Here is a 26,390-nt window from a genome sequence, read left to right on the forward strand (position 1 = left end):
AGGTACCGTGTGTTGGTTCTTGTATGAGAAATCTTGAAATATTGTAAACATATTTACTTTTAAGCAATTGATTGCACCCTTGAAGTTGTTTTTACTTTATTAAAGTACAAAAACTCCAGTGATCATGAGAGGTGAAAGGTGACACCCATAACAGGTTGCCAGTCCATCACAGGGCAGCACTAGTTTTGGTACTACAGTATTAAAATATGTATTTATTTTGAGAGTTTCCCCCCATCTTTAGGAAAAATCCAAGTGAACGTATTTAGTCTCAAAACTGTGTAAATAAACCCTACTGGTCATTTTCTGGTCCAAACCAGAAAAGCATGAGTAAAACAGGAGAGAAGAAATTCTGACTTAGTTACAATAAATAAATCTTTCAGTCAAAACGCTGAGCTGAGATTTCAAATATAGCGAATTGCATATTTTGACCCTTCGGAGACTATGACAAAGGTGGACAGTAAAGGCACGACCTCAATCTCCCGTGAATTTGTTTCAGAATCCGACTGCATTTTCTTGAGAGTGGGGGAAGACATGGAGGACCTCATGGACAGAGTGACCAAAATCATTCCAAAGCTGGATGCCGCAGTGCTCCGGTTATCCACGCATGAGGAGTCAGCTGCCGTCTCTCAGGAACCCAGAGACGAGAATGATTCAGATCAAACGGAAGACATCAGGAATCAGCAATCTGAATATCATCTGGAGATTAGAGAAGTTCAAGATGCTCAAGATCAGAAAAATACCCTGGATTCTGGATTCAACAGTTCAAACTGCAGCACTGAGAAAGAGACCAAAGAGCAAACCAACATCAGAGGTCAAGAGAAGGATTTCTACCATCAGGCTACTTCACTGGAAGCAGAGGAGAAAGACAGAAAAAATAAAACTAAGTGGAGAACAGAAGAGAAATGGATTACAACATGGTAAGCTGCCACAACCATCACAGCGTGTTTATTCTAACTTCATTGACTAGACCATTCTGATACATGAATATGGTTTTTATGCAGTCGTAGGTCTGTCTGCATATTTAAGGTTGTTGTCCTTTCGGAAGATGAACCTCTGCTCTATCCTCAAGTATTTTTGCGCCCTAATTTGATTCAGTTAAATGTTGTCACGGCAACCTGCTTTAAACTTCTCCACAATCTTCTCCTTAGCCTGTGTGCAGTGCTCTTTGGTCTTCATGATGCTTTTTGTTTCTCTGATGTTCTATAAAAAAAACCATCTGAAGCAGAAAAAAAGATGGAATTCTGCTGAGATTAAAAACCGCAGGTGGTTAGAAATTGCAATATGTGACCTCTCAAGGCAGTTAATTGCTTTAGATTTGATTTAGCAAAATTAAAGTAAAATAAGCTTTATTTTGACTTCACAAAATATGACACACTTTTCCCATTTTTAATTAGTTCTTTAATTTTTAATAAAAGAACAAAATATAACAGCAGTTTATTCTAGTTCTGCAGTTATGCGCCACTTTGCTTCGGCTAATTACACAAAATACCAACTTTGTGGTCGTTTTGTGAAAATGCAAAAAATGTTAAAGGGTGTGGATACTTTTTTTCTAGTTTGCCTTTCATAAAAGTTTACTTTTTATAACTGGAGTTAGGTTGGAAAATTATTCAGTTTCCAAGTGTCTTTATATTGAATAATATTATGGAATAAAAGAGCATTCCGATGACAGAAACATTTAGCATCTTGTTCTCAGAAGAAAAAAACAAACATGCAGCTTGCTTTTTTTTTTCTTCTGGAAATAAATGGGAACTTGCTCCTCATTTCTTCCGCTCACTGATTCAGACAGAAACTCAGCAACACGTTATCTCACAGGCCCCGCAAGTTGACCTCCTGGGCTCCACAGAGCCAGATAGTTTTTGTACAGTTCACTGTCAGGTCAGTGGCTGCATTTGTGCAAAAATGTCGAACAAATCACGAGAATTCGGCTCAGACGGAGAGACTGAGTCTGGCAGAAGCTGATATGGGTAAAGTGTGCACTCTCCCTCCAAATAGTTCCCAAAAATGTGGCTCGAAGACGAGTGCAGGCAGTCACCCATATATTTTATTGAAACTTGTGCTTAAAAGCTTTTAAGTGCTCCATCTCTGCGCTGTGTTGCAAATCTTGTTTTCGTGTGTTCTAAAACAACGCTCAGGCTCACAGGCGAGGCGGACGGCTCTGACAAAGCAACAAATGCGTGTTTTATCAGAGCGCCCGCCGGAGCCCTGACATGCGAGGCGGCCGACACCGTGAGCTGCCTGATGGCGAGCGGCTCGGAGGAGCTCATCAGCAGAGTGATTCGTGTAAAAGTTCAGGACCGAGACGCCTTCCAGTTCCCCGTAACCGTGGCCGTGCCCTACCGTGTGCGCCATCGCAGCGGCCACAGAGAGGTTTCTGTGAAGATCGTTGATGAGGAGAAGAGAGTCAGCTACATCACCCCGGTGACAACGGAGGAAGCGCGTGGAGGCCAAAAGGTGTTTCTGCTAGCGTAGAAAGTTTTCTGTTCAGTTTCCCACTAAATAGAAAACAATTGTTGGACATCAAATCTGATAAAGCTTTTCCTATTTTAGGTCAACACTTTATTGCAAGTTAGAACTTTACATGCATTCCTTTGTTTTTGATGGAATCTTAAAGGTATTTGTCCACCTTGCCAACACACACCTTTTCAGATCTGCCTACAATTAATTTAAGATCTTGGAGCTTTGTTACTGTCACTTTGCAATTCTCATCTTTTTTTTTTTGGTCATTAAGTTAATTTGAGTATATTTCGCTGAGGGTGATTTTAATTTTGAAGATCTGCGTGTGCCCAAGATTGCTGATATCTTAAAATTTTCCTTCGAAGCTTCCACGTTATATTATTTCGTCGTGAAGCAATTCATTTTGTAAGCAGCATAACTCCGCTTAACAAAAGAAAAAGTTATGTTATAACATACCTGTTAAGCACAGTTACAGCTAATTTACAGTTCTCAAGACCAGGAAAAGTAGCTACTCACAGAGCCCCAAGCAAAGTTTACAAAGATTTATCTTAAAAAATACCAAAAACGGACATGTGGAAGTTGATTGATAGACAACTTTATCAATATACAATTTATTAAATGCAAACTAAATATAATGCCTTTCCACTGCAGTGATAGATTATGTTTATGTTGTAATTTCCCCACAGCTGTATAGCTTTTCTTTTTTTTTACTTTATCCTACTACTTAATGCAATGAAAATAATATATATATGTTTTATATACTTTACAGGGTTGTTTTGCTGAGGTGAAAGTGTACTCCTTGGGGATATTTGCTGTAGTTTCACGTCCAAAAAGAGAAATGTACAACGTTCCCAGGAAGGGGTTGTCACTAAAAATCCCCATGGACCCTCGGATCTGTCTGAACTACCTCCCAGGATCCTTCACTGCTCCAGTAATGGCCCAAACAGCGGTATGGAGAGAACAAGCTGATCACCAAACCTTCTTTTGTAGAGTGGGAGGCCAGACCAAGTGTATTAACATATAAACAGATTGTTCTGAAATGGCTGAAACATTGTGAAATTCAGAGTAGAGAAGAAAAAGACAGGCAGCTAGTAGTTCAGAGATTTGCTGTCACAGATGTTTGCTTTGTAGGAAGAGAACAAGGAACAGCTGCGTGGCGCATTTCAGTGTACATGCGAGTCCAAACATTTCTGAACTGACTTCACTGCAGCAGTTTGCTGCTTGATCTCACGTCAAGAAACATCAGCTCCCACTCTGCTCGGCGCCGCTTTGATTAAACAACCCGCTGTCGACGAAATTAAAGCTTCAGGAGAGACACGTCCTCATATCATTCTGCATCTCCATCCGAATTGTGCCAAAAAGATGTTTGCTCATCTGCTTCAGGTCCAGCCGGTGGACGCAGTCCTTCTGGCCGGCCTCAAGTCCAGGAATGATGCCTATGAGTCGGTGGTGTCGGCCAGCCCACTGCTCCACCTCACCCACCCTACCTCTCAGCCACTTAGGAGACCCCTCACAATTACGCTTCCATGTCCACCAAACTCTGAGAAAAAGGAGGAAGAAAGGAGGAAGGAAAGCAAAGCACACCAGGATGGGGCTCCTAGTGATCCCTTGATTCCTTCAGGCAAAGTAAGGTGGGTCAAAAGTGTAGGAACACTAAATCGTCTGTCGTTTCTTAGTCCTGTTGCTAAGCTACTTTCCCTTCTGTGTCTCTATCAGAATCCTTGGTGGTTATGTGAGATCTAACGAGACATCCAATGAGTTGCTGATTGTTCTAGGCTCAAGAGACAAACAGTGGACTGTTCTTGATCAAATAGTCATCAGGAACCAGAAGAACGGACTGGTCTCCTTTGATCTGATGGAAAACTTTGAGAGGTTAGTAAAACGATATCCTAGAGATTTTCATTTATTTAATTTGCCTATTTGAGCTGCATGGTGGCACATTGGTTCAATCAGGTCTTTGTTTTTTTTTTGTTGTTGATTTTTTTGTACGGAGTTCACACGTTCTTCTGATGGAGGCGTGGGTTCTGCCCAGCTACCCCAGCTTGCTAAGATAAGTGGATACAGACAATCATTAGACGGATGAATGGATGTTTTGCTTTTCTGAAGAAAAAAAAACTGAATTTAGATGTAAAATGTATAGCATATGCTAAGAAAACATTAATTTTCCTAAGTGAGACAATTAATTTTCCTTATTCAAGAATGGCAGGAAGTCTTCATAGCATACAGTAATCCAGCATACAGTACAAGTTTCAACCATCAAGCTGCTGATTTCATCCAAAGTCAATAACTTGGCGAAAGTATTTCTTGCTGTATTTGAGCAAGAAATACAGCAGTGGGTTTGCTGTATATGAAATACAGTAAATCCACTGTATTTCATATACATTGGGTATATAAAAGCTAAGAAAAGCTAAGAAAACTGCTCTGACTTTCAAACACGGTGGTGATGGATTTACTGTTAACAGTAAACCCACTGGCCTCCAAAAAAAGCCCATCAGCATGATGCCATCACCACCGTGTTTGAAAGTCACAGCAGTTTTCTTAGTTTTGAGATTCTCACAATGACTCCTCCAAACACTTTACTCATTGTTGCCAAGTCAATAGCACAAAACAGTAAAGGTCCTGCTGTCATTGGAAAAGATGTAGGCAAGCTTCACCATGGACACAGTTTTTGGTCATCTTCATCCACCCACCCAGCAAATACTGTTTGCTAAAACAGTGTTGGGAAATGGTTTAGAGAGCAGAAATAATCTCGTATCTTTCACCACATCTCTCTTTGTGTTTCTGCAGAAGTTGGTCAGTAGCGTTAGCTGATTTGTACAGTCATGCTCTCATCTTGCTTCCCCTTTCTCACTTTTACAGTGTCCGAATGAAGTTATGCTCACTGCAAAGGAAGATGACGTAACTTCTTGCACCTGAACTGAAAATAGAGTACCAGAACATGTTTGCATGCAATGTAAAAAAACAAAACAAAACAAAAAAAACCCAAAGTGAAACCACAGTGGGAGTAATAGTGAAGTTGGTTGTACTTCAGTTAGTTTTCAGTCCCGTTCTTTAGAGGCTAAAACTGGTGGAGAATTTTTCACCAATTGCAAAAGTGTTATTTGAATGAACTGCAGGACTTTACAACCATTTGTCTTTTGGACAGATCACACTAAACTAGAGATGTCCACCCACAAAGCATCATCATAAATTGGAAACCAAACAGAAGATCAACTCAAGCTGCTCATGAAAGTGTGTCAAGCATGGTTGTGACAGGGTGGTGATCTTTGGACCTGAGAGCTAATAATATGAGGAAATATCAGAGAGGAGCTACTTCAAGCTATCTCTGTCGAGCTAAAGCTACTAAGTCATAAATAACATAACAACAAGTAACGCTGTCCAAATCTAGCAGGACTTTAAACACCGGTTTGATATTGGTTCAAAATGTCACGTGTAATTATCAAAACATCAATTATAAAACTGCAGGAGAATACTTCACAGTATTTGCTGACAGAAGTGGATAAATCATGGAAAAAAAATGCACATGATCTTCAGCAGCAGGACAATGTGACTTAAAATGTTCTCACTCATATTCCACCACAAACTTAAATAGCACATCATAATAAACATTGTTATTAACTAATGAGACTTTTTCTTAAATTCTGTCAACGTTAATACTAAAAAAGCAAAATTTTTTCATTGTTTAAGACAGGGGTGTCAAAGTCAAATGGACGGAGGGCCAAATAAAAAATTTAGCTACAAGCCGAGGGCCGGACTGATCGAATGTTCATTGAAACATATAGTCTAGTGCAGTGGTCTCCAACAGTACAGCGGCCCGGCTCAAGTCTTCGTAAATTTCCGACGGGGGGGGGGTGGGCGTTGTAAGGATCGAACGGGGGGCCGGCTTGCTGCGGGCCGGTTCTAATAATAAATCAAGATCATCCCAGGGGCCGTAGAAAATCTTCTCGCGGGCCGGATGTGGCCCGCGGGCCTTGACTCTGACATATGTGGTTTAAGAGTTAAGAGAATATGTTTTAGTACAACATAAAATAAAACAAATCACACTTACACAATATATTGTCTATAGATTAAATTATACTTGCCAATTTTATTATTTCTTCGTTCCTCATTCTGTTCCTCAATAAAATTGTGTAACGTTTCATTGCCCAGCACTACTTCCACTTTATTATGGTTTTGTTGTTCTGCTCACTTTTACTTATGAGTAAATCAGCAACCAGCTGAACATTACAGTTAAATAACGCCTACCTTCACCTGGTTTATAGCGCTTCTATGTTGGATTTGTATTGTTTGGATTCCTTTGGGAAGTACTTGAAAAAACAAAGAGTTGAAACCCGTCTTCTCTAGTTGATTATTGAAGCGACATTACATGTGACAAAACCAGCTTTAAGAAGGGATTTTAATTTTTCCCCCCTAAAACTGCATTACTCTTCGTTCTTCTTATCTAAATCAAGCTTAGTGGGGAATAATATATTTGCACGCTAGGTTTTATAATTTCCTTAATTTCCCATGAATACATTATTTCTGACTTCCAGCTCCTGATAACAAGCCCTTTTCACTCAGCGATAATCCAGTCTCTTTTAATGAAGTAAAGCTTAAGTTTCTCTCTTTGCCTCTTCATACCAGACTCCTCGTAGTTCGTGTCCTGTCACCACTGCAGCCTTGTCACCTGGCTGCGCTGGCCGAGGAGCTGGAGGCCTCGGCCTGCCGCCACCCGGTGACCGTCGTCCTCCAGCATGGACGGGATGACCCTCACAGCGTCTTCCTGGCTGCGTTGCCTAGCAGAGACCTCAGCTGGGAGCTGAACAGACGGCGGGCCGGTGGGGCCGTGGAGACCTCCTCTGAGATCTCCCTGTGTGAAGGAGATCAGCTTCTCCTGCGCTTCAGTGGAAACATCACATCCACAGGTGGGAGTCCGGCCAGAATCACATGTCAGCTGTCACATGTCTTTATGTGTCAAAGAACACAAGGACTGTTCAGAGTGCTTCAAATCCGGTACGATTGTGGAATGTTTAACGTCTAGGCGCTGTTCTTACTTGTCTCCGGAGAGGAAATTTATATGATTAAACTTATTTTACTCACTAAACAAAAGATGTAACAATAGTGGAAAAGACACTCTGCACTCTTAATAGCTAGTATTACCTTCATTAGCTAAAAAAAAAAAATACTTCGCAGACGCTTCGTGTATCTACCAGTCTTTGATATCGCTGTGAGGAGGTTTGCCCCAATCTAAACAACATTACTCCAGAAGTTCTGGGCATATTGGCAGTTATTGTTTAAAGTCTCACCCTTGCACACTGTTTTCCGAACAATTTAATGTCTGATTTCAAATGTTCTCACCGCCCTTACTCTTAACCTGCTCCATGTCTTATCTTGTCAGTGTGTGGGCACCACATTTCCAGGTTAAACATCAGTTTGTTTAGCTCAGCCGAAACAGGAAAAACTGATGCAACTATCCTAAAAGGCTTCAACACTGGGAGTGTGATGTTTTGATTTTGGGTGAGAGAAGTTGCTTTATGTCCCATGACCTAAAGATGCGGTTAAAAGTGATTATATTCCCTTTTAGTCATACTATGTTATGTATCAAGGCAAAATAAAAAGGTCCTCCAATTAATGAAAATCTCTTCAGGTTTTATAGGTTTTATAACCTGCATTCACTTCGGCATGCAGGAAGTGAAAGCTTTCAGAAACCTTTATTACCAAAACTAAAAGAGGTGAAGGCACAGGAAGTTCAACACAAAAAAGTAACAACCTAAAGGCAGATAAGCAACAGATCCCCAGAAGAGCAGAGGAACTGAAAATGGGCTAAACCAAACATAGGCTATTTATAATTTTATGAAATAATGATGAGTGATGGTGGAACGTGAGTAGAGATTTATAGACAAGCCTTCACAGGCCACAGAGGATATCTAGAAACAAATGTCGTAAAACAGATAATTCTTTCTGGTAAAGTGAGATTAAAAGAAATCCTTTGCTTTATAGGAGAAGTTTTGAAATGCAACATTTCACAGGGGAAAAAATGCTTGTACGATTTTGTGATTTTTGCCTATCTGCACTTTGCAGCCTTCACACAGAGCAACACAAGTGAGGAGTCACACGAGCGGCTGACCTTTCACTGTCAGCGGAGGAATGAGCTGTTAGTGCGCCTAACCGAAGTGGACCCGTTTGGGAATTACAGCTCGCCTTGCTACAAGGGCACAGCCCTGTTTTATAGAGTCACCGCAGCTGAGCTGGAGTGGAGAGGAGACAAAGCTCTTCTGAGGGATGCGAAGCTCCTGGCAAACCCAGTTTGTAAACTGCCTCTGAGTTTACCAAAGGTGCAGAAGTCTTGGTAAACATCATTTTAATTTAGGGAGAAGACCTTTAATCTCTTTCAACACGTTACATTTGTGTGATTGCAGAAAGTGAGAGTCATTCATCGGCCGATTGCCACCAGAGTGAAGATAGCTGAGGATGCAGGTGGGCGACTCAGTCAGCGGTTTAGAAGCAGCTGTTGGTGCTGCTCTTAGATGCATTGCTGAAGTATTTTTACCTCAAGAATTTTTTCACATTGTATTAATACTACATGTTGTGGTCAAGGGCATAAGGGAGTTAAGCAGCTGCTTAGGGCCCGCCACACCCAAAGATCACCAAGCTAGCGCGATAAAATATATATTTAAAATAACATTGAATAACACAAGCTAAATTATATTGCATGTGGAAAAACTACTCTTACTATTCTATATTATTTTTATACTCAACAAAAATATGAACATCCCATGTCAAATATTGTTGCCATGTGGAGTTAGCAACTGTGAATTAGCACTTGCTGACATTTTATTGTACAAAAGTAATATTTCTCTGTAGGATTGTTTAGTTCAACTCGCTGTTAGTGAGCATTACGCTGTGAGTTTTTCTTAATGGTGTTTATTGCCGTTTTAAAACCTATCAGAGGCTCTTTCGGACGCCCTTTTCCTCTGGCTGTCTCGGGAGCTGTCTCCGGAGGAGACGTCTCTGCTGGCGTCCTCCCTGCGTCTCAGCCGCAGCGCAGCCCAGCTGGTGAAGCTCCGCTCCAGGGACAGTCCGTCAGAACAGGCCTTTCGCGTCCTGGCCATGTGGAGGCGAGCGCTGCCTGCTGTCACACGCCACCCAAAGGCCTCCCAACTCGCTCAGAGCCTGGGCAGAATAGGCAGACCAGAGCTGGCCCGAGAGGTGCTGCTGCGAGAGGCAGAACCTTCTGAAGCAAGGAGTTTTAGAAAGTGAAAATAAATAAATAAAATGAATCACACCAGCTTAATTTAAGGAGCATGATGTAGTAATCTGATTATTCCACAAGAGGACAGTATTGCACAGGGAGACAATATTGTGGGAAGAGGAAAGAGGTTCCTTTTTGATTTGGGGAGCAGCATTTGTAGTAAATGCAATTTAGATATTTAATATTTAATCAACAAAAGGAATGATTGTGAGATTTCAGCTAATTGCCCCGTACACCTCTTACTATGACATCTCAGGAGCTTTTAGACAATATGGAGGACCTGATCAAACAGTGTATTGGAACAATCCTTTATGCATTATTCCTGCAGTTCTTTGAAATTGTTTGCTTTATAAACATAAAGTAATAAAAAAACAGCTGGGTTAAAGTCTTACCAAGCTGATTTTTTTATTCTCTTTAGCATCACTGTCTTAAGTGAGAAACTGTGCTGGGGTATATTGTTTTGTTTAACATGTCAGATTCTGCAAAGCTAAGGGTTCAAGGGTTTTTTGGTTAAAAAAACATGTTTTGTATCTTTCTTAAGCATCAACACTGGACAGATAGTGTAGGGGCGGTAGCATCTAATGTGCCATGTAACATAAAGGTCGTACAAGGAATTTGTTTTTGTAATTTTAAGACCGCCAGCAAATTTTTATGTCCTGTTATGTAAAATCGTTTGTCTGAAAGTTGGTGTACTTTCATCCCAACTTGAAATAATCCTATTTATTTGTCTGAAATCCTTTTTTTATTCAAAACTTTTTATTTTTATCTATGAAACAGACTAACATTCTCACTTTGCTCAGAAGTCTGTCTTCAGCGACAGAAGAGAGATTTAGTGGACCAGTCTTCTATCATCTCTCTCATAAACAAACACTGAGATGTGACCTCCTCTCAGCTCCCTGACAGAGTCATTTTTTAAAAACTTGACAGCACTTCTTGAGATGTGATTAGAAAACTAAGGCCTATTCCTCAGCTTACTGTTTTCACATACTTGTATGTAAATGAGACAACTGAGATCTGCTTCAAATTTGACTATAATTACTTATTTATCCACTTGATTGAGTGACAGTTTGTCAAATCCTGTTACTGTGTAATCATTTGAACTTTGGCGCATGCTAAAAGAAGGAGCCATGCATGCAAAATCTATAATGTGTTTTTTTTTTTTCCACTTATATCTATGGGCCCATCACATTGAAGTTCTTAAAAGCCTAATATGTTTTGATGTCTGTGAGCTGATGTGTTTCAGATAAACAAGGCTCAGTATTTGATCAGACTGATTATTTGCAGGATGGAAGTAAACAAGTAATACGGATGAAAGTTGATCTAAAAACACCTATCAATGCTTCTCATGTTTTACTTGATCAAAGTGGCGTAAGCTGGGGCATCATCTTTGGATTTTACGGCGTAGCATGACACTGCCACAGATGTAACACTTGTCTTTGTGAAACCTTATTTTGGCTCTCGATATGCAAGACTCCAATGTAAGCACATGTTTGCCTATTATGAGGGATTGCTACAAAGTCAATGGCTCGATTAAACCAGTTGGTCTTCCTTAGATGGATAACTATTTACGCAGAGGCTCAATATAATCAGTAGAATAGGACTGTATTGTATGATATGTGGACTAAATTTAAGTTTATGTGTGACTGAAATGCATAGAAAAGAATCTGAGTGATGTCTGAAGTTTGATTGGATTGGCTTATGCATAACCCAATCCAATATTAGTCCTGTTTGTCTTGTAAAGTGCATTGAGATGACATTTAGTGCGAGATGACACTATTTAGATAAAATGAGTTAAATTAAAACTGGACTGACAACTGGACAGCTCTTACATTGTCTAATTGTTTAGCCAGTCAAGTAGGTTGGCCTCCTTGAAAAGCATTTAACATGGAGAAAAGGTAGCTCATTTTAGGATGCGCTCTTGTTTTCTACAATGCTTGTGTTTTGGTATGAAGAGTGTAAAATGCAGAAAATCTTTTTTTTTTTCTGGTTCCATATGTATTCATCTTCCAGTGATGGAAGTTCAATACTCTATGCACATTCTATGGGTGCCACCTACAGGTGGCCTACAAATAGGTCAGACTTCTCTTTTGGTTCAAGCATATAACATGCTGAGGCTGTTAAATGTTCATCAGTGCAGATAGAGCTACTGCTTACTGTGACATGAGGTTACTATGGGTGCAAATTCACAACAAATGTCTGGAGGCACTTTACAAAAGAAGAATTTCAGTTCAATTGTGCATGCATTCCAACTGATCTGAGATATCAAACAGTGCATCATGCTCAACTACTTATTTAAAGTAGCAGTGGTTTACTTAAACTTTTAAGTGGCACAGGCAGAACAAATACATATTTTTACTTTTATCTGAACAAATCGAGCAGTTGGATCTCAACACGGTTACAGTTTTACTAAAGTAACAATCCAGGTATGTGTTTGAGATGGGAATGACATTATAACATGTTATAAACCTCAAAAAAATCAATTACGCATAATACTCCAACCCCTTTAACTAAACTCTACATATTTCCAAGAAAAATACAAACTGGTGCAACAGGTTTATGATAGAAAAATCTATTTTAGATTTATAGTCTAAGAATGCTTCTTTCTTAACTAACACTGTAAAACAAACACCAGTCGCACAGAAATAGCAGCGTTTTGTAAACGAATCCCACAAACGCTAACATCCGATAATCTTTTATGTGTGCCATCACACAGCTGGGAAATGGACCTTGTAATGAGATATTTACTTGTGTTTCAAATGAAAACGTAATTGCCAGTTGCAGCTGGTTTCCACAGGGCCACAGCGGATTCCTGCCGTATCTAAAACTGCTCCAGCTCCAGCTTTTTCAAGGCGCTCACAGGAGTTCTTCTGTTTCATCTGCCTTCAGAGCCTCACAGTCCAGCTGTGTGACATTCTGCCGGCCCTGAGCTTAAGGGAGGGAGCTAATGATAGACGCTGGGAGCCCAGGTGGGGGTTAGTGGGGTTCTCTGGAGGAGAGACGAGACCACCCCGATCCGCCGATAGGGGGTGGCGGAGGTTAATGACGTATAAAAGAGTAAAGGAGGATTAAACATATCGATCTCTTCTTTTTAATTATTAATGCTTCTTTTCTCCTTGTATAGACGTTGTGGTGTTTCTCAACTTCACACGTACTCTAAGTGGTAATATTTCTGTCGTAGTTCGTTGGAGAACACCTCATTCCTCCTTATTCAACTTATTCCCTCCATTCAGTGAGATTCTAAACGACATGACTGGCAGGAGAGTTTTGTCCTCCGAGTCAGTGAGCTGGAGGGAGGTATCATTAGTCTGGCTCTGGGGCCGTCTAACATGCACAGTGAGACGCACGCGCTGACAACCCAAGAGGTAAATGTCACACCCGGGGGGCTCCTGCTGGGCCAAGAAATCGTTTCCTCCCTCATTTTATCTCTCTTCACTTCCCTCCCTCCTGCATTATTGAAAAGGCCACGCAGCCAGTCACTCTGGGAGGGTACAGCCGCTGTCCAGCAGCGGTGGAAACAGAGGGTTGATGAGGCAATGGAGAAGGGTGCAATCAGAAGGAGATGCTGAAAGATACCTCATCTGTTTCATCATGCGTTTCATCACCTTCTTCACTTTAGAGCTTCACTCTGTGTTCCTGTTTTTTGGAGGGGGGAAAGGTGGGAGTCAATATCCCTTCGATCAGCTGCTGATCTCAGAGTAAAGCAATTTAACGTGATCCAGATGCAGAGTACTTGGTGAGGAATGATGATGTGCACTGTAATAGTCTGCAACGAGAGCAAACAGACCGCAGCACATTTTTGGAAATAATACTGTGTTTCTTGTCAGCTATTAATATCTGAAATATGCTTTACTCTCTAAGGCTTATTTAATTATCCAGGCTTTTGAAAACGCACTATATTTAGCACAATTTATTCTAAATGGAGGTCTCAAGCCTGGTTGGTTTTGTTAACAGTTTCTAAGCAACACACTCAAAAGTTTCTCCAAAAAAACAAGGCATGTTGCAGTTCTCTACTTTAACATGTCCAGTCTAGAACATGAAAGGAAATATAAGAACAGGAAAAAAAAAGGTGAGCTAGTAAATATTGTTAGCATAGTTTAGCTTAGCATAAAGCTAGAAGAGAAAAATAGGTCCGACATAAAACATTAAAATACATACAGTACATGATACGTTTTCTGGTTTAGAAATAGCATCTAAAATAATTTATGTGGTTTATGTGAACATTGCATGATTTCTATATCTCAGCTTTACCGTTCACAGCATCGTTTTGCAAAGTCCTCCACTGGCATTCACGTGTGGAAGTCCAGGTCTACTGTCTAGTCCTACATTTTCTCGTTGCTTTTTGCACCTGAGTGACACAGTAACTTGCTAAATTATTTAGAACCATTTGGGGTACATCCCTACCACATTGTCTCATCTAGAAACAGAATATTTTGCCCATTCTTCTCCGGAAAATAGGTCAAGATCAGACTGGACGTAAAACATCCATTTTTAATACCATTGATATTGGTAGTTTTATTTTGTCTCAGGTCTTTCGCAGCTACTCACATTTTTTATTTTTCTTCAATGAGTGCCTTGTATTTAGTTACATTCATGTTCCCTGTCAAGCTTATCTGTTCTTGCTAATGTAAAGGATTCCCACAGTCTGATGCTTGATGCTGCCACCACCATGCTCCACAGTGGGTATGGTGTGTGGAGCTTTCTGCCGCTGATGCATTATTTAATTTTTTTCCTGGCTGACAATGCATTTGAGCTAATGTCTTTAAAAAGAGGAAGCAGTAGATTTTTTTTTCTGCCAATTAAAAAAAGAAATTGTCCAAAGTTTAAAGAGCTGGACCCTGTCTGGGTAATAAGTGAGAAAATGCCAGCGTTACCAACTAGAAATGCATTTCTTTACAAGATCATTTTGAAATGATAATGTCTGGCGTTCACAAAAATCCCACAGCGTACCGTTTGGAAAACACTGACCTAATTAGTTAGAGTTGAGGAGTGAACTTTACTCCAAAATAGATGCAAAACAGAAAGTAGCTGCACAGATTTTTATTTATATACATTTTTTTTTCTGGGGGAATTTAGGCCACAGTCCTGAACAAGCTGCAGAAGATTGACGCATGTCAGCAGCGCCACAGCCTCCTTCCAGATCTAAGCTAATTGAAAGCCATTCATGCAGCATGAACGACACAAATGAGACTGAGTGGGCAAAGCTTTTGGAGTTTGGAACCAGTACAGAAAGGAAGTTATGTACAATTTGAGGCAATGCCAAGCCCATTGGATGGAGGTTTTTAAACTCAGCCAGTGATTTTTCAAGAAGATTTCTTTTTCAGGGGTTTTGGGCAGAGGCATTGCTGCCGGGGTTTAACTTAAGCATAAAAATATCCATGCTAAATCATCAAATGTAAAAGGCACAAACCATCAATTCCAAGTATGTCTCCGTGTCCTTTTTGACCATTTCCTGGTAAAAAATAAAAAAATAAAAAAATAAAAAAAATAAATTGGTATTGTTTACTGTGTAAATTCTCCACTCATATTTGAGATGTTGTGATATGGAGCAATAAAAAAAACAAAAACAAAAAAAAAACAAGGTGAAGAAAAAGAGTGGAATGATGGAGAGAGAGAGAAGCGGGGGTTGAAGAGGAGCCAGGAGAGTGATGGAGGAGCGAATAAACAGGAGAAAAGCCACGAGGGAATGAAGGAGGAAGGTGTGACACGATGGGAAATGGTGAAGCGTGTGGGTTAGAGAGAGTAGTAACACTGTGCCCGCCGGCGTGTGAAGCTGCCGGACGGACGTTAGCGGTGTCTACGTGTTCTGCGAGGGTAAGCACGAGACGAGGAGAGACGAGGAAGCCCGGCTTAATTTCTTTCTCTCACACTCAAAGACGTGTCTGGTTTCACCGTGAGGATCGTCTACGGCTGAGAGGGTCAGAACGAGGGCACAGCCAATGACAGTTACAGCCAAAGCGCGACATTTACGTAAACTCTGCTAAAATGTTTCTGTTTGAGAGTTTAAAATCAGGCTGTACTTGTCACGCTTTGCAAAAGTTATGTCAAATTCCTAAATACCAGAATAATAATGGGGAGATGTTCTATTAACATTGTTTAAAGTCAGTCATTTGCATGCACTGAACATATTATACTTTTAAGCAATTTGGGGAAGTCAAAATTATGACGCAATGGCTTTGCAACTCCAGCGGATGTATTTTAAAGCGACACTTCAAATTCACTGTTTTTATACATCATGGACGATGCCAGGAAGAGAAGTGAGAATTTTACCTAGTCCCGTTTATCCTTGGGTAAAATTTCCAGATGACTGAAGGTCCCCGTTTATCTGCTCAAACTATCAATATAATAGTTTGAGATAATAGGAATGTCTTGGCACATATTTGTGGCGCTAAATATTAAATCCAAGTCATACAGAGCAAATTAACGACGCATCAAACTCATTTCTTGACAATACAGTTAGGATTTTTTTATTTATTTACTCAGTCTCATGAAATGACTGTGTGAATTACTATTGACAGATTAAGTGTACAGTATCATCTTCTCAAAATGTCAGTAATCGCTTCCTTCTAAACATTTCAAAGAGACGATAAAAGGAGAAGTGTCCCACTTCCTGTTGCAAAGGAAGTGGGAAACTGTATAAAACCATCAGCAGTTAACTTGAAGGAGGCAGTTTATTTTTTAAAGGAAACAGTTTTTGGGCAAAATGCACTCAATGACAGAAAAAAAACTATATAGTCAGTAAGAATGTTTGGATATTTACAACACTGGTGTAATTTTGCAATTGATTTTGAGCCTTCCAGACGTCATTTCAGTATTTATTTCTTTAAAAATAAATAGTCATGCTGATTTTTGGTTACAGAAGCAGGAGGGTGAAGGAAACACAGGAGTAAAAGTAGTAAAATATTTTGTCTTTAACTCAGGGAAACAACACAATATAAATCCAGATTTGAGAACAAAATTAAATATTCAGAATCACATTTTATTGTCCCTTTCGTCTCTAAAACCGAGGAGACGTAAAAATCCAAGCAAAGTCTATGGGGATGGCAGTTTAAATGGATAGTGAAGAGGCAGATAGTTAATCTTCGTGAGCAAAAAAAGACAATATTAGTCTGTGAAATACTTCAGTTCAGGGATTATTTTATTTCCATTTTAGCCTCCAATTATTTTTGAATGACGTTATTTGGCAACGTTCCTCTGCCTCTTTAATAACCATCTGTCCTCTTTCCTCTCCGATTCCACAGATCCTTGTTAGACACTGCACTGCAGATGACCTTGCTCTCAAGTGGTTTCATTTGCTTCAATATCTGACCGGCTGAGAGGGCCGATGTAGAAGCATGTCGGAAGTTTTAAAGATGGATTACTTTGTTCCACTTGAGAATGAGTGAATCTACTCTTACCTTTTGATTTTATGAACCACAGCGTACTCCAATGAGTATCTAATTATGTTTTCCTTTAGTTCTGCGTTAACAGGACGCTTCTTCTTACTGCCTGAATTTGTTTACAATTACATTTAAAAGCATTATTTGAGTTTTTGATGTCAGTCAGATGCTAAATGAAGCAGAGATTGCTAAATTATTCATAGCAATTTGGGTGTTTGGTTTGAAAAATCAGTGAAATTAGGAATAATTAGGTTTAAATGACTGACAGAAGGAGGCAATGTTCTTCTAAGGTGGAATTAAAATGCCAAATACCAAGATCCTTTATGACTAAGAGTTTGAGCCAATCACGATCACTTTAAGAAAAATCCAAAGAGACCCGAACTGATATTAAATTCTTCTTATTAAAATTCATTTAAGTTGCTCATGGTGTTATGATTCAACGTCGGAAGAAAGAAAAAAAAAAGAAGAAGCAAAATTGAAATGCAAAAATAAATTACATTCATTCTCATGGTGGCTGCATGTAACCTTCACATCAGCACTCTGTAAAAGAATCCTATGTCTAAAATCCAAAGTAAAGCTGTTTTTCCAGCTAAGTAAAACTTGAATGTCTTTGGTCACTAAACTATCTGGCATAGATTCACCTTATTTGGCCTCATGCAGTGTTGCATTTCAAATCCTGGGTTCACTGGGGCACTGATTTCATGTAGCCATTTACATTACATAAGCATCCTGTTAGTCTCTCAGTGGACAGCCAGCAGTCTGCCTGGTTGGCTGACCTTTCCCTGGCCTCTGATCTTTGCTCCTCGGCCAGCGTGACACATCGGGTTCACCGGGAGAGCAAACGAGTCTGGCAATATTCACATTCAGAGGGGGTAGCGGACACAGTATGAGATGATCTGAACGGATTTACTGTTGGGTCTGCACTAGACTCAGGCTGGACACAGGGTCAGGTGTGTAGGATCTGATAAGATTTCACTGCTTGATAAAATGTTCAATGGCAGAAAAATACTTTTAAAACTCTTAAGATAGCATCCTTTGTTGATAACTACCTAGTAATACTGATCATGAGCATTGGTATTTCACCTTTTTATACAGGTGACGTACATATAAGCAATTGACAACCATTTTTTTCTAAAATTACTTGAAATAACTGGAGACACATCTTGGTTTTAGGCAGTGGCTCAAAATTTTCCCTATGTGTCACTGTGGAAAAAAATTTATTATATTCAGCCAAGATGTCAGGAAGAGCATTATGTATGATAACAAGCCAAGTAAATCATTTGTCTAAAGGTTGCATGTTCACCTGTTTAAACAACTATATATGTCAGCATATATATTCAATAAGTAAACAAGTTCTGTCTTTTGTTGCAAAATGACCCTCTCAGCCCCAGAAATAAGCTAGTAATAAAGAATCATTGATAGTGTGAAATAAGAACTATCATGGGCTGAAATACTAATCAAAAGGAAGAAGCCATTACTCTAAAAGCAACATAAAAACTAACACTGCAGTGTGGAAATGCACTTTGGGTCAAAGACCTTAAAGTCAAGGTGCATGTCCTGAGGTCAGCTAAAACAAAAATGTTGGTTTTAGCCATAATACCCATCCTTACATCAACCTAATCACCTGAACCTGACATATGGGAGTGGCACCAAAATGTTGCATGGTTATTACATTGCACAAAAAGCTGCCCTTCACAAAAACATGGCATCATCAGGAAAGAGCATCATGTGGAAATATTGGTACAAAATCTCAAGACATCAAACAGAAGGTCATCTAATGGGTTTTTTGAGGAGACAATGACCCTGATCGTATCATATCATATCAAATTAGTTCAAACATGGCTTAGGGACAACAAAGTCAGTGGTTTGGAGGAGCTATCACGAAGCTCTGATCTAATTTTGTTTTTAAAGGGTTTTTTTTTTTCCAGCTTTGGTAGCCTTTATTTGAAAGTGGTCAGACAGGAAGTGGATTGTGAGCACACTGGGACCCAAACCCGTGACGGCCTCCGTACTGTGGTGTTACGCTCAATCTAATCGACCGGAAATCTGATCTAATTTGACTCAGTGCTATAGGAAATACAGGAGAGAGGTGGCGTACAAACCTGACTTGGTTACAACAGTTTGGTCGAGACAAATGGGCCAAAAATAATGTAAAGTATAGCGAGAACCTCATGGAAGGATCCTAAAACCTTTGAGTCGAGTTATACAGTTTAAAAGGCAACACAACCAAATATTTAAATTAAAACTTTAACAGTTTAGGACAGTTAAACAGTTGCTTAAAAAAAGATTTAAAATTTGAATTTAGCAAATATATATATATATATATATATATATATATATATATATATATATATATATATATATATATATATATATATATATATATATATATATATAAAACCTTCAATTAGGTCCAAGGTATGGAATTTGACATTAAGATCAGGTCTGATGCTCCAACACTGGCATGTTTGAACATTAACCTCAGAATCCGGAAGCAACTCAGAACTGCCGATTGTCGACATATTGGCTAAACAGTCATGCTAACTTAATAAACACATTAAAAGCATGGGGGCGTTGATTCCCAACAGTGTTAATGGGCAGAGCCCATGTGCCTGCAAAAAGGGAGAATATATGGATCTCTATGCAAACTGCGTGGTGGGTCTGGTTACCTTACTGCTTGAGTGCATGCTAACTTTCATGAGACATATTGAGTGCTAAGTTTCACATTTAATCTATGTTACAGGGCAGAAAAAAGTTTTTTTTTTTTTATTATTATTTTAAGAATCTGCAAATCAAGTCTCTTTTTTTAAGACTAATGTCTGAATTCATTTAGGTTTTTTTCTCTTTGCAAAAATAACTTATCTGAGCTTTAGGACGTGGGGGGTTATTTTGAGTGGAGCTAAAAATTATGAAAACCCATAATGGATGTAATGTGGTTAGTAGCGGGTTGGCTACATGCTGCTTGATGCACTCAGCGTTCACTTGTGGCTTATGTGAAGTGATTTTTTTTCATGCCAGCGTCAAAGTACGCATCTGTGTGTGTGTGTGTGTGTGTGTGTGTGTGTGTCTCTGTTATTGAGATTAAATAGTGCCGCTGTGGTAATAGTAGCTGCAGGCTATTACCACAGCAAGTTCAGTAAATGTAGTAGCAGGAGTAAGATAAACATTCACATCATAATCATTGTGACGAGCAGTTGCATCAGAGCAAAGTCCTGTGAGATCTTTCCTCTTTCCTCTCTGATTAGATTATCAGACTCGTTTGAATATGTTTATGGATCTTAATGGAGCAAAATTTCCCAAATCCACAAACTGTCGGATTTACTTTCCAAACCAATGGAAGGCTTCGGTAAGATTAAAGGAAACAACGGACACAGTTCAAGCCAGATATTTACACACACTGAAAATAGGAAAGCTGGGAGAATTGAAAAGTCTTTCGGTTGAAAAGTCGTTTATTGTCAAATGTACATAAGCTTCTGAATTTGAGGAAAGTTTAAAAAAAATGTCTAAAATCTTTTCCAATAACATTTTATGGCATTTTGCAACCTCAATTGATTTAGGTTTCTCTAGCTGTTCTAAAACAAGAAACGTTTGGTTTCACTAGATTTTTCACCAGCTCCAGCTCGGTTTTGATTTGCGATTTCAGATTCTTATGCTTTCTTTTGTTCAAAGACACAAAGATTTTAAAACCGAAGCCTAAAAGCCAAACTTTGTTATAATAGATCTCTGGGACTTGAAGTTTCCTTTAAAACCTGCCTTTAGATATTGGCAGCTTTTTTACTTTCTGTCACTCCGCTAAAAAAATCAAGACGGAAAAAATTCAGTATTTTATAGAAGTCCAGAACATTTTCCGCATATTTTTTTTTTCCTGATTGTTTTCTTGAGATAATGAGATAATGCATGTGAAGGATGGGATCAGGTGTCACACAGACACACCAATCATCTCATGATCTCGAGAAAACACTGTTTTTTTTCTCGAGATTAACTCCTTGTCTCGAGAACACCTTCAGGAATGTAACTCGTTATCGCAAGAAGGTCATCAGGAAGAAGTGTATGTGCGTAAACCTCTGCCCTCAGCTTTTGTAATGTTATATGAACAATATCAAAGACAACAGTTTCACTCTCAAAGCATAATATTTAGCTCCAAAGACCAGCTGGCTTTAAAACGCTGCATACAGGAGATGATTAACTTTGCTTTTATGGCCTGACTCTCAGATAGAGTTTTTCTGGTGCAAACAAAGTTAAAAAAGTAAAAAATAAAAAAATAAAAAATATGATAAAAGCCTCAAAATCCACTGATCAAGGCTGATTTCCACGAGTGCAAAACATATTTAAGCTTCTTTGACAGAAACTTTCAAAGAATTTGCTCAGAAACATTTGCTCATTAAAAACAGTTTCTTCTTTTTTCTTAAATTGACTTTGATCTTGTTGTGTTATTAGGTGCTACAAACAGCACATACATACACACACAAACTTCCAGCACTCACACACACACACACACACACACACGCACACAAAATAGTAGCTGCTAACAAGCAACAGCTTGGTGTGGCCTGCTCGTTAGGGTTGCCATGGTGAGGAAACCTACTGTCTTTTCTTTGAAAGCCAGAAGGAATTTGTTGAAAGGAAGACGCCTCTGTGCACCTCCCGCGTCTCGGCTTTCTAACAAAAGCCCATAAATCCCATCAGGTTTGCCCAACTTTAGAACAGCTGCGAGTAAACAAACACATCTGCATGTTTACTTTCTCCCGGTTAGGAAAAAATGTGGAAATATAAGTTAACTTTTAGAAAGCAAACACATTTTCTCAGCGAGAAACTGCGATCGAGGGGCAATAGTACTAAAATAAAAGCTCTTGATTTTTTTTCTGAAACAGCCTAATATCCGTATGTGTACAATTAACATTTAGTGTTCTAAATTATCTATCAGAATATTATGTGACAAAAAGTACACGTTAAAGTACAAAGCAATGGTGAAAGTCTGTTGTTTTTTTTTAGCTTCAAGTATATTTCTTCTCACTCGAAAATGTTCGACAAAATACACCAAACATAAGCCTGCCATAAGAAAAACCATTAAAATTAGATGTTGCTGCTCTAACAGTCTAAACACAAGAAAGGTAAACAGATTTTCTCTCTGCAGTCGCCTAGTTGGATGATGAAGCTACCTGTTCTGATTTAGAAAAAGTCCTGTCTGCTCAGTGTCTCCTGGAAGCACAGGCATATGCTTCCTCGTATGCAACTGGCAGAGGTAATTACTCTGTTTGTGCGCGCCGTCATGTGTTTGCGCATGACGGCGTAAACAGCACCGCTACAAAAAAAATGCGGCGCTTGTAATCACATTTGTCCGCGTTAGGAACCGAATGGAACCGAAGTTTCATACGAGGATGTGGGAGAGAACGGATGCCCTGTGCGAGAGCGCCTGTACTCTGGCAGCACCATTTGGCATTGCTCAAACAGCTGTCAGCTTCAGTCAGGGTGTTTCAGATGACTGATCTCTAAACTGGGCCAATAAGTTCCCACACAGAAACCCTGAATCCCTGCACATCTATCTGAACAAGTCACTTTGTCTATTGCTTTCCATTACTCTTTCCAGCCGTCTTTCTTTACTTCACTCCTCTCAGCTTATCAGACTTTTAAAAAAAAAAAATTAATTTGCAAAATGTCAACAAACCGCTTTTTGCTTTAAGCAAATGAAATGTTTATTGACATGTTATAACGAACCTTTGGGAAAATTGCAAAACCTACCATCAGATATTACAAAGGCAGGCTTGGGCCAGTTTCAAGGTTTATCGTAGGTTCAAATTGTTCCAGTTATAAAGTCACACACAGTGTGTCGGGTGTGTGTAATGGTCAAACAAAGAAAGCACCCTCTAAACTTTACTTGTTCAATAAAGAGAAATTATGCTGATGGAAAAATTTTCTGGCACCAAACAAACTAGCAAGACAAATAAACACAAAAAAACAGCAAATCATTTATTAAAGTCAGAGTGTCTCCCGAGGAAATCCAGGCAAAACGCCACGACTAATTAACCAGCTGAGCTCAACTCTCAGATTCCCAACATTACAAAGAGCAGAACGGGTGAAAATCTATGATAAGCAACAGAGTATTTAGCTAGTTCTACACTTTTATTTTACTTTTGTAAAAGTTTGTAAAAGTTTTACAAATGAACATTTACAAATAGTTTATTTGTAATTACCTTGGTATCTTTCTGTTGTCCTAATTCTTTATATCTTGTAAAATTTTGATTCTGGACATCAAGTTATTTTTCTCCCCAAGATTACCTTGCCTTATATAAAAGCCCGGTCTTTCTCTTGTTTTTTTATTTCTTTTCTTTGTTTTTACATGAACATCACCCTGGGTGCCTCATGTAACCCTTACAGAACAATTGACCTGTATATTCACTGTTGTCTCTCTATTAAAGACAAGAAAAGCTTCAATCTTTAGTATCAGAATAAAGGTTTCTTTCTTTCTACAACTTCAGTTAAATTGTTCCAGAACGCAGTCTAATCAGAAATCAGAAATCGTGAGTGCGTCACCTTTGCACACTTTGGCCAAGACAACAGGGCAACCACTTCCTGTTTACATGCATAACATCAGACAACAAGATTAAAGGCCCGATTTATACTCCTATGAACTCTTGCCATCCCACTTACAGTGGCCTCCCTGGGTGGTGAGCCGTACTTCCTGAATAAAAGTGAAACCCACGTCAGAATCATTTGCACTGTCTCTGCGAACAACTTTATGAATGAAGCCGCATGTGTAAGCATGGAAACATTTGCCTGCTGGAGGCGAGAGGCTGAACCACAAAGCATCTCCTCCAGGCACCCTCCCACCACCCCACTCTGCACCCAAGGACAGCGAGCCCATTACAGTAATTAACTAGAGAAGGAGCTGATGGGATGGAGAGAAGGAAAGAGGGAAGTCTGGGAGAGGGAAGGAGGCATGAGGGACAGAGGGAAAGAATTAGAGTGAGAGAGGGTTTGCTTTGCATGGGGAGGCAGAGGGAGGGGGAAAAAATGGGGGAGTCAGAGGAGTGTGTGGGGGGAAGAGGGCAGGCGATTTTTCTGCCGAGGCAGCAAGAGGGTGGGGGCGGCTGCCTTCCTGGCCGCTGTTAATCCCTGAGTGACTTTCACTGCGTACAGTAAGCAGCGCAGTGCAGCCCGGTGCGCCCACAAATTAATCTAGCAAAGAGCCTGGGATGTGGCCAAACTGAACCCCCTCCTCCCCTGCTTTACAAGTCACTCCCTGCTAAAAGACTTGGGGAAGAAAAAGATGGGAAGGGGGCACACAAAGATTAAGCTGCTGTTGCGATTTCCAATGAGAGAGGAGAAAATGTGGCGCACAGAAGGCGGAGGGGACAAGTGAGTTGAGGAGAGACAGACAGTGGGGAGAGGGAGAGAGATAAGGAAGGCAGCGGACTATATATATATATATATAAACACTGCAAAGGATGACCGAGTGCCCTCGCTTCAATGACATCACTTAGGGACATAATGGGGATGATGTCACCGGGTGCCACGCCATCGTGATGCGATTTTCTTCCAGCGCCGACATCACAGCTCAAGGGCCTCACATGACTCACGTTGAACAAATTAGCTTCATTGCATTCGCCGCGCCTTTTAAGCTTTCTCGCTAGTTTTTTTTTTTTTTTTTTTTTTTTCAGGACAAACTTTATATTAAATACTCTAAATGTTCTTCCTTTCTAGGAGGACTGATTAAAAAAAGAAAGCTGAGTTCGGATCAAATATAATCAATATTTGTGCAACTACAATAGGAAGAACAAGCAGGGCCAAACTATGGACAGTGAAATATAGGCCTGGTGAAAATTCTGAAGGTTGCAGAATAATAAAAGAGGAGGAAGAGATTTAAAGCATTTAGGGAACAGCCCAGGAGTTAGGAAACTAACTCCCTAGGGAGTTATAGTTTCTCACACTATACAGTAGGGGGCGATAATGCCCTTGTGTGTTACCTGTTCATTGGAAAGATTTTTTTTCACATTTGAACGATTTCTCAACAGGAGTTTAGTCATCTTTATGTGGTTTAAGGGATAATTTGTACAAATGTGTACAGTAGCAAGTCAGCAAAATTTGATTCATTCGCCCATTTTTGGAAAACGTTTCAAGTAACGGTTGAGATGCGTTTTGTTTTGCTTTTTTTTTTTTTTCACTGGGTATTTTCCAAAAGGACTTCGCTCAACGTTTTGCTCTGTGGGCCAATATGAGCAAAATTTAAGTATTTTGTAATTTTTTTTTCTTTGATCTGTTTAGCAAAAAATAAATATGCTTTTTTTAATAAAACACAGTACAACTTTAATTAATGGCTCTGCCAAAGTCTGTTTTTAAGTAAAACATTGCAGGTATTTTGTGGTCCTTGCTTTTAAAATAAATAGAAGCAACAAGAACACCACCAAAAGACATAGCAAAAAAGAGAAATACTTTTAGATGCACCTAACATTTCTACTAACAGAGAAAGTGTTAGGTAGAATATAAATTTTATAAAAACTTTTTTAATAAAGAAAACCAAGTGTTCAACTGCGTCAGCTCCATTTGCTGAAAGGTCAAATTTGTACCATTCTTGAACTGCAGTCGCTGCCCTTTGGACACTTGATTTAGGTGGAAAGTTGTCCGAGGTCAATCTGCTACTGTTACGCCTCCAAATAAGAAATGCAGGTCAGCTTCACTGCTTGAGTGACAAAGCTTTTTTATTTTTCTGTCAGATCTCTGCGGAAGAAAAAAAAAATGCTTTGGCTTGATAAAAATCCTCTAAGAAGAACATATGAAATTTTGAAAGTGAAAGCATTAAAAAAATTCAGTTGGAAAAATCACAATTTGAGAGGATTTATTCTACTGATAGGTAAACAATGGATTTCTGGAGAAAATTGAAGGTTTTCGGTCTGATGCTGAGGCCTATTTTTCATTTTTTTCAACAGAGAAGATGATTACTTACTAATGTACTAGTAACTTTTTATTTGGCGGCGTAACAGTGGCAGATTGACCTTGAACATTCGTAAGTAACGTACTTACTCACTAATGTTCATAAGTACATTTAGTAAGATGCAATGAAATCATTAGCAACCACAGGGAAATTGCCTAAATAGCCTAAATAGCCTAAACTGTACATAAATAAACTGGTGAGCATCTAGACTTTGTATGCTTTTAAGTTTTTTTGGGTGTAAGCGGAAATGCCAGTTATGACTTATCGGTATAAACCATCTGGAGTCGATTCAGGCAGATTTGATCAAATCAAATCTGCGTGTTAGTAGGGACCAGGCATTGGTTGGTTTCTAAGCTAACGATTCCTAACTTTTGTGAAAACCACAGTCTACGAGCCCCAA

At 39.4% G+C, this 26,390-nt stretch overlaps 1 protein-coding gene across 1 annotated transcript; it reads left to right on the plus strand.

Moving 5' to 3' along the window:
* The first annotated feature begins 441 nt into the window (after positions 1 to 441).
* On the plus strand, positions 442 to 9,913 carry dthd1 (death domain containing 1). The gene is given in 10 exon segments (XM_044098255.1): positions 442 to 811; positions 2,065 to 2,098; positions 2,100 to 2,451; positions 3,224 to 3,403; positions 3,838 to 4,085; positions 4,171 to 4,326; positions 7,078 to 7,358; positions 8,515 to 8,768; positions 8,853 to 8,910; positions 9,383 to 9,913. Coding segments are annotated over 10 exon segments (2,244 nt in total). The 3' UTR covers positions 9,694 to 9,913.
* Positions 9,914 to 26,390: the final 16,477 nt, after the last annotated feature.

Source organism: Gambusia affinis, linkage group LG18, assembly GCF_019740435.1.
Source record: "Gambusia affinis linkage group LG18, SWU_Gaff_1.0, whole genome shotgun sequence".
Lineage (NCBI taxonomy): Eukaryota > Metazoa > Chordata > Actinopteri > Cyprinodontiformes > Poeciliidae > Gambusia > Gambusia affinis.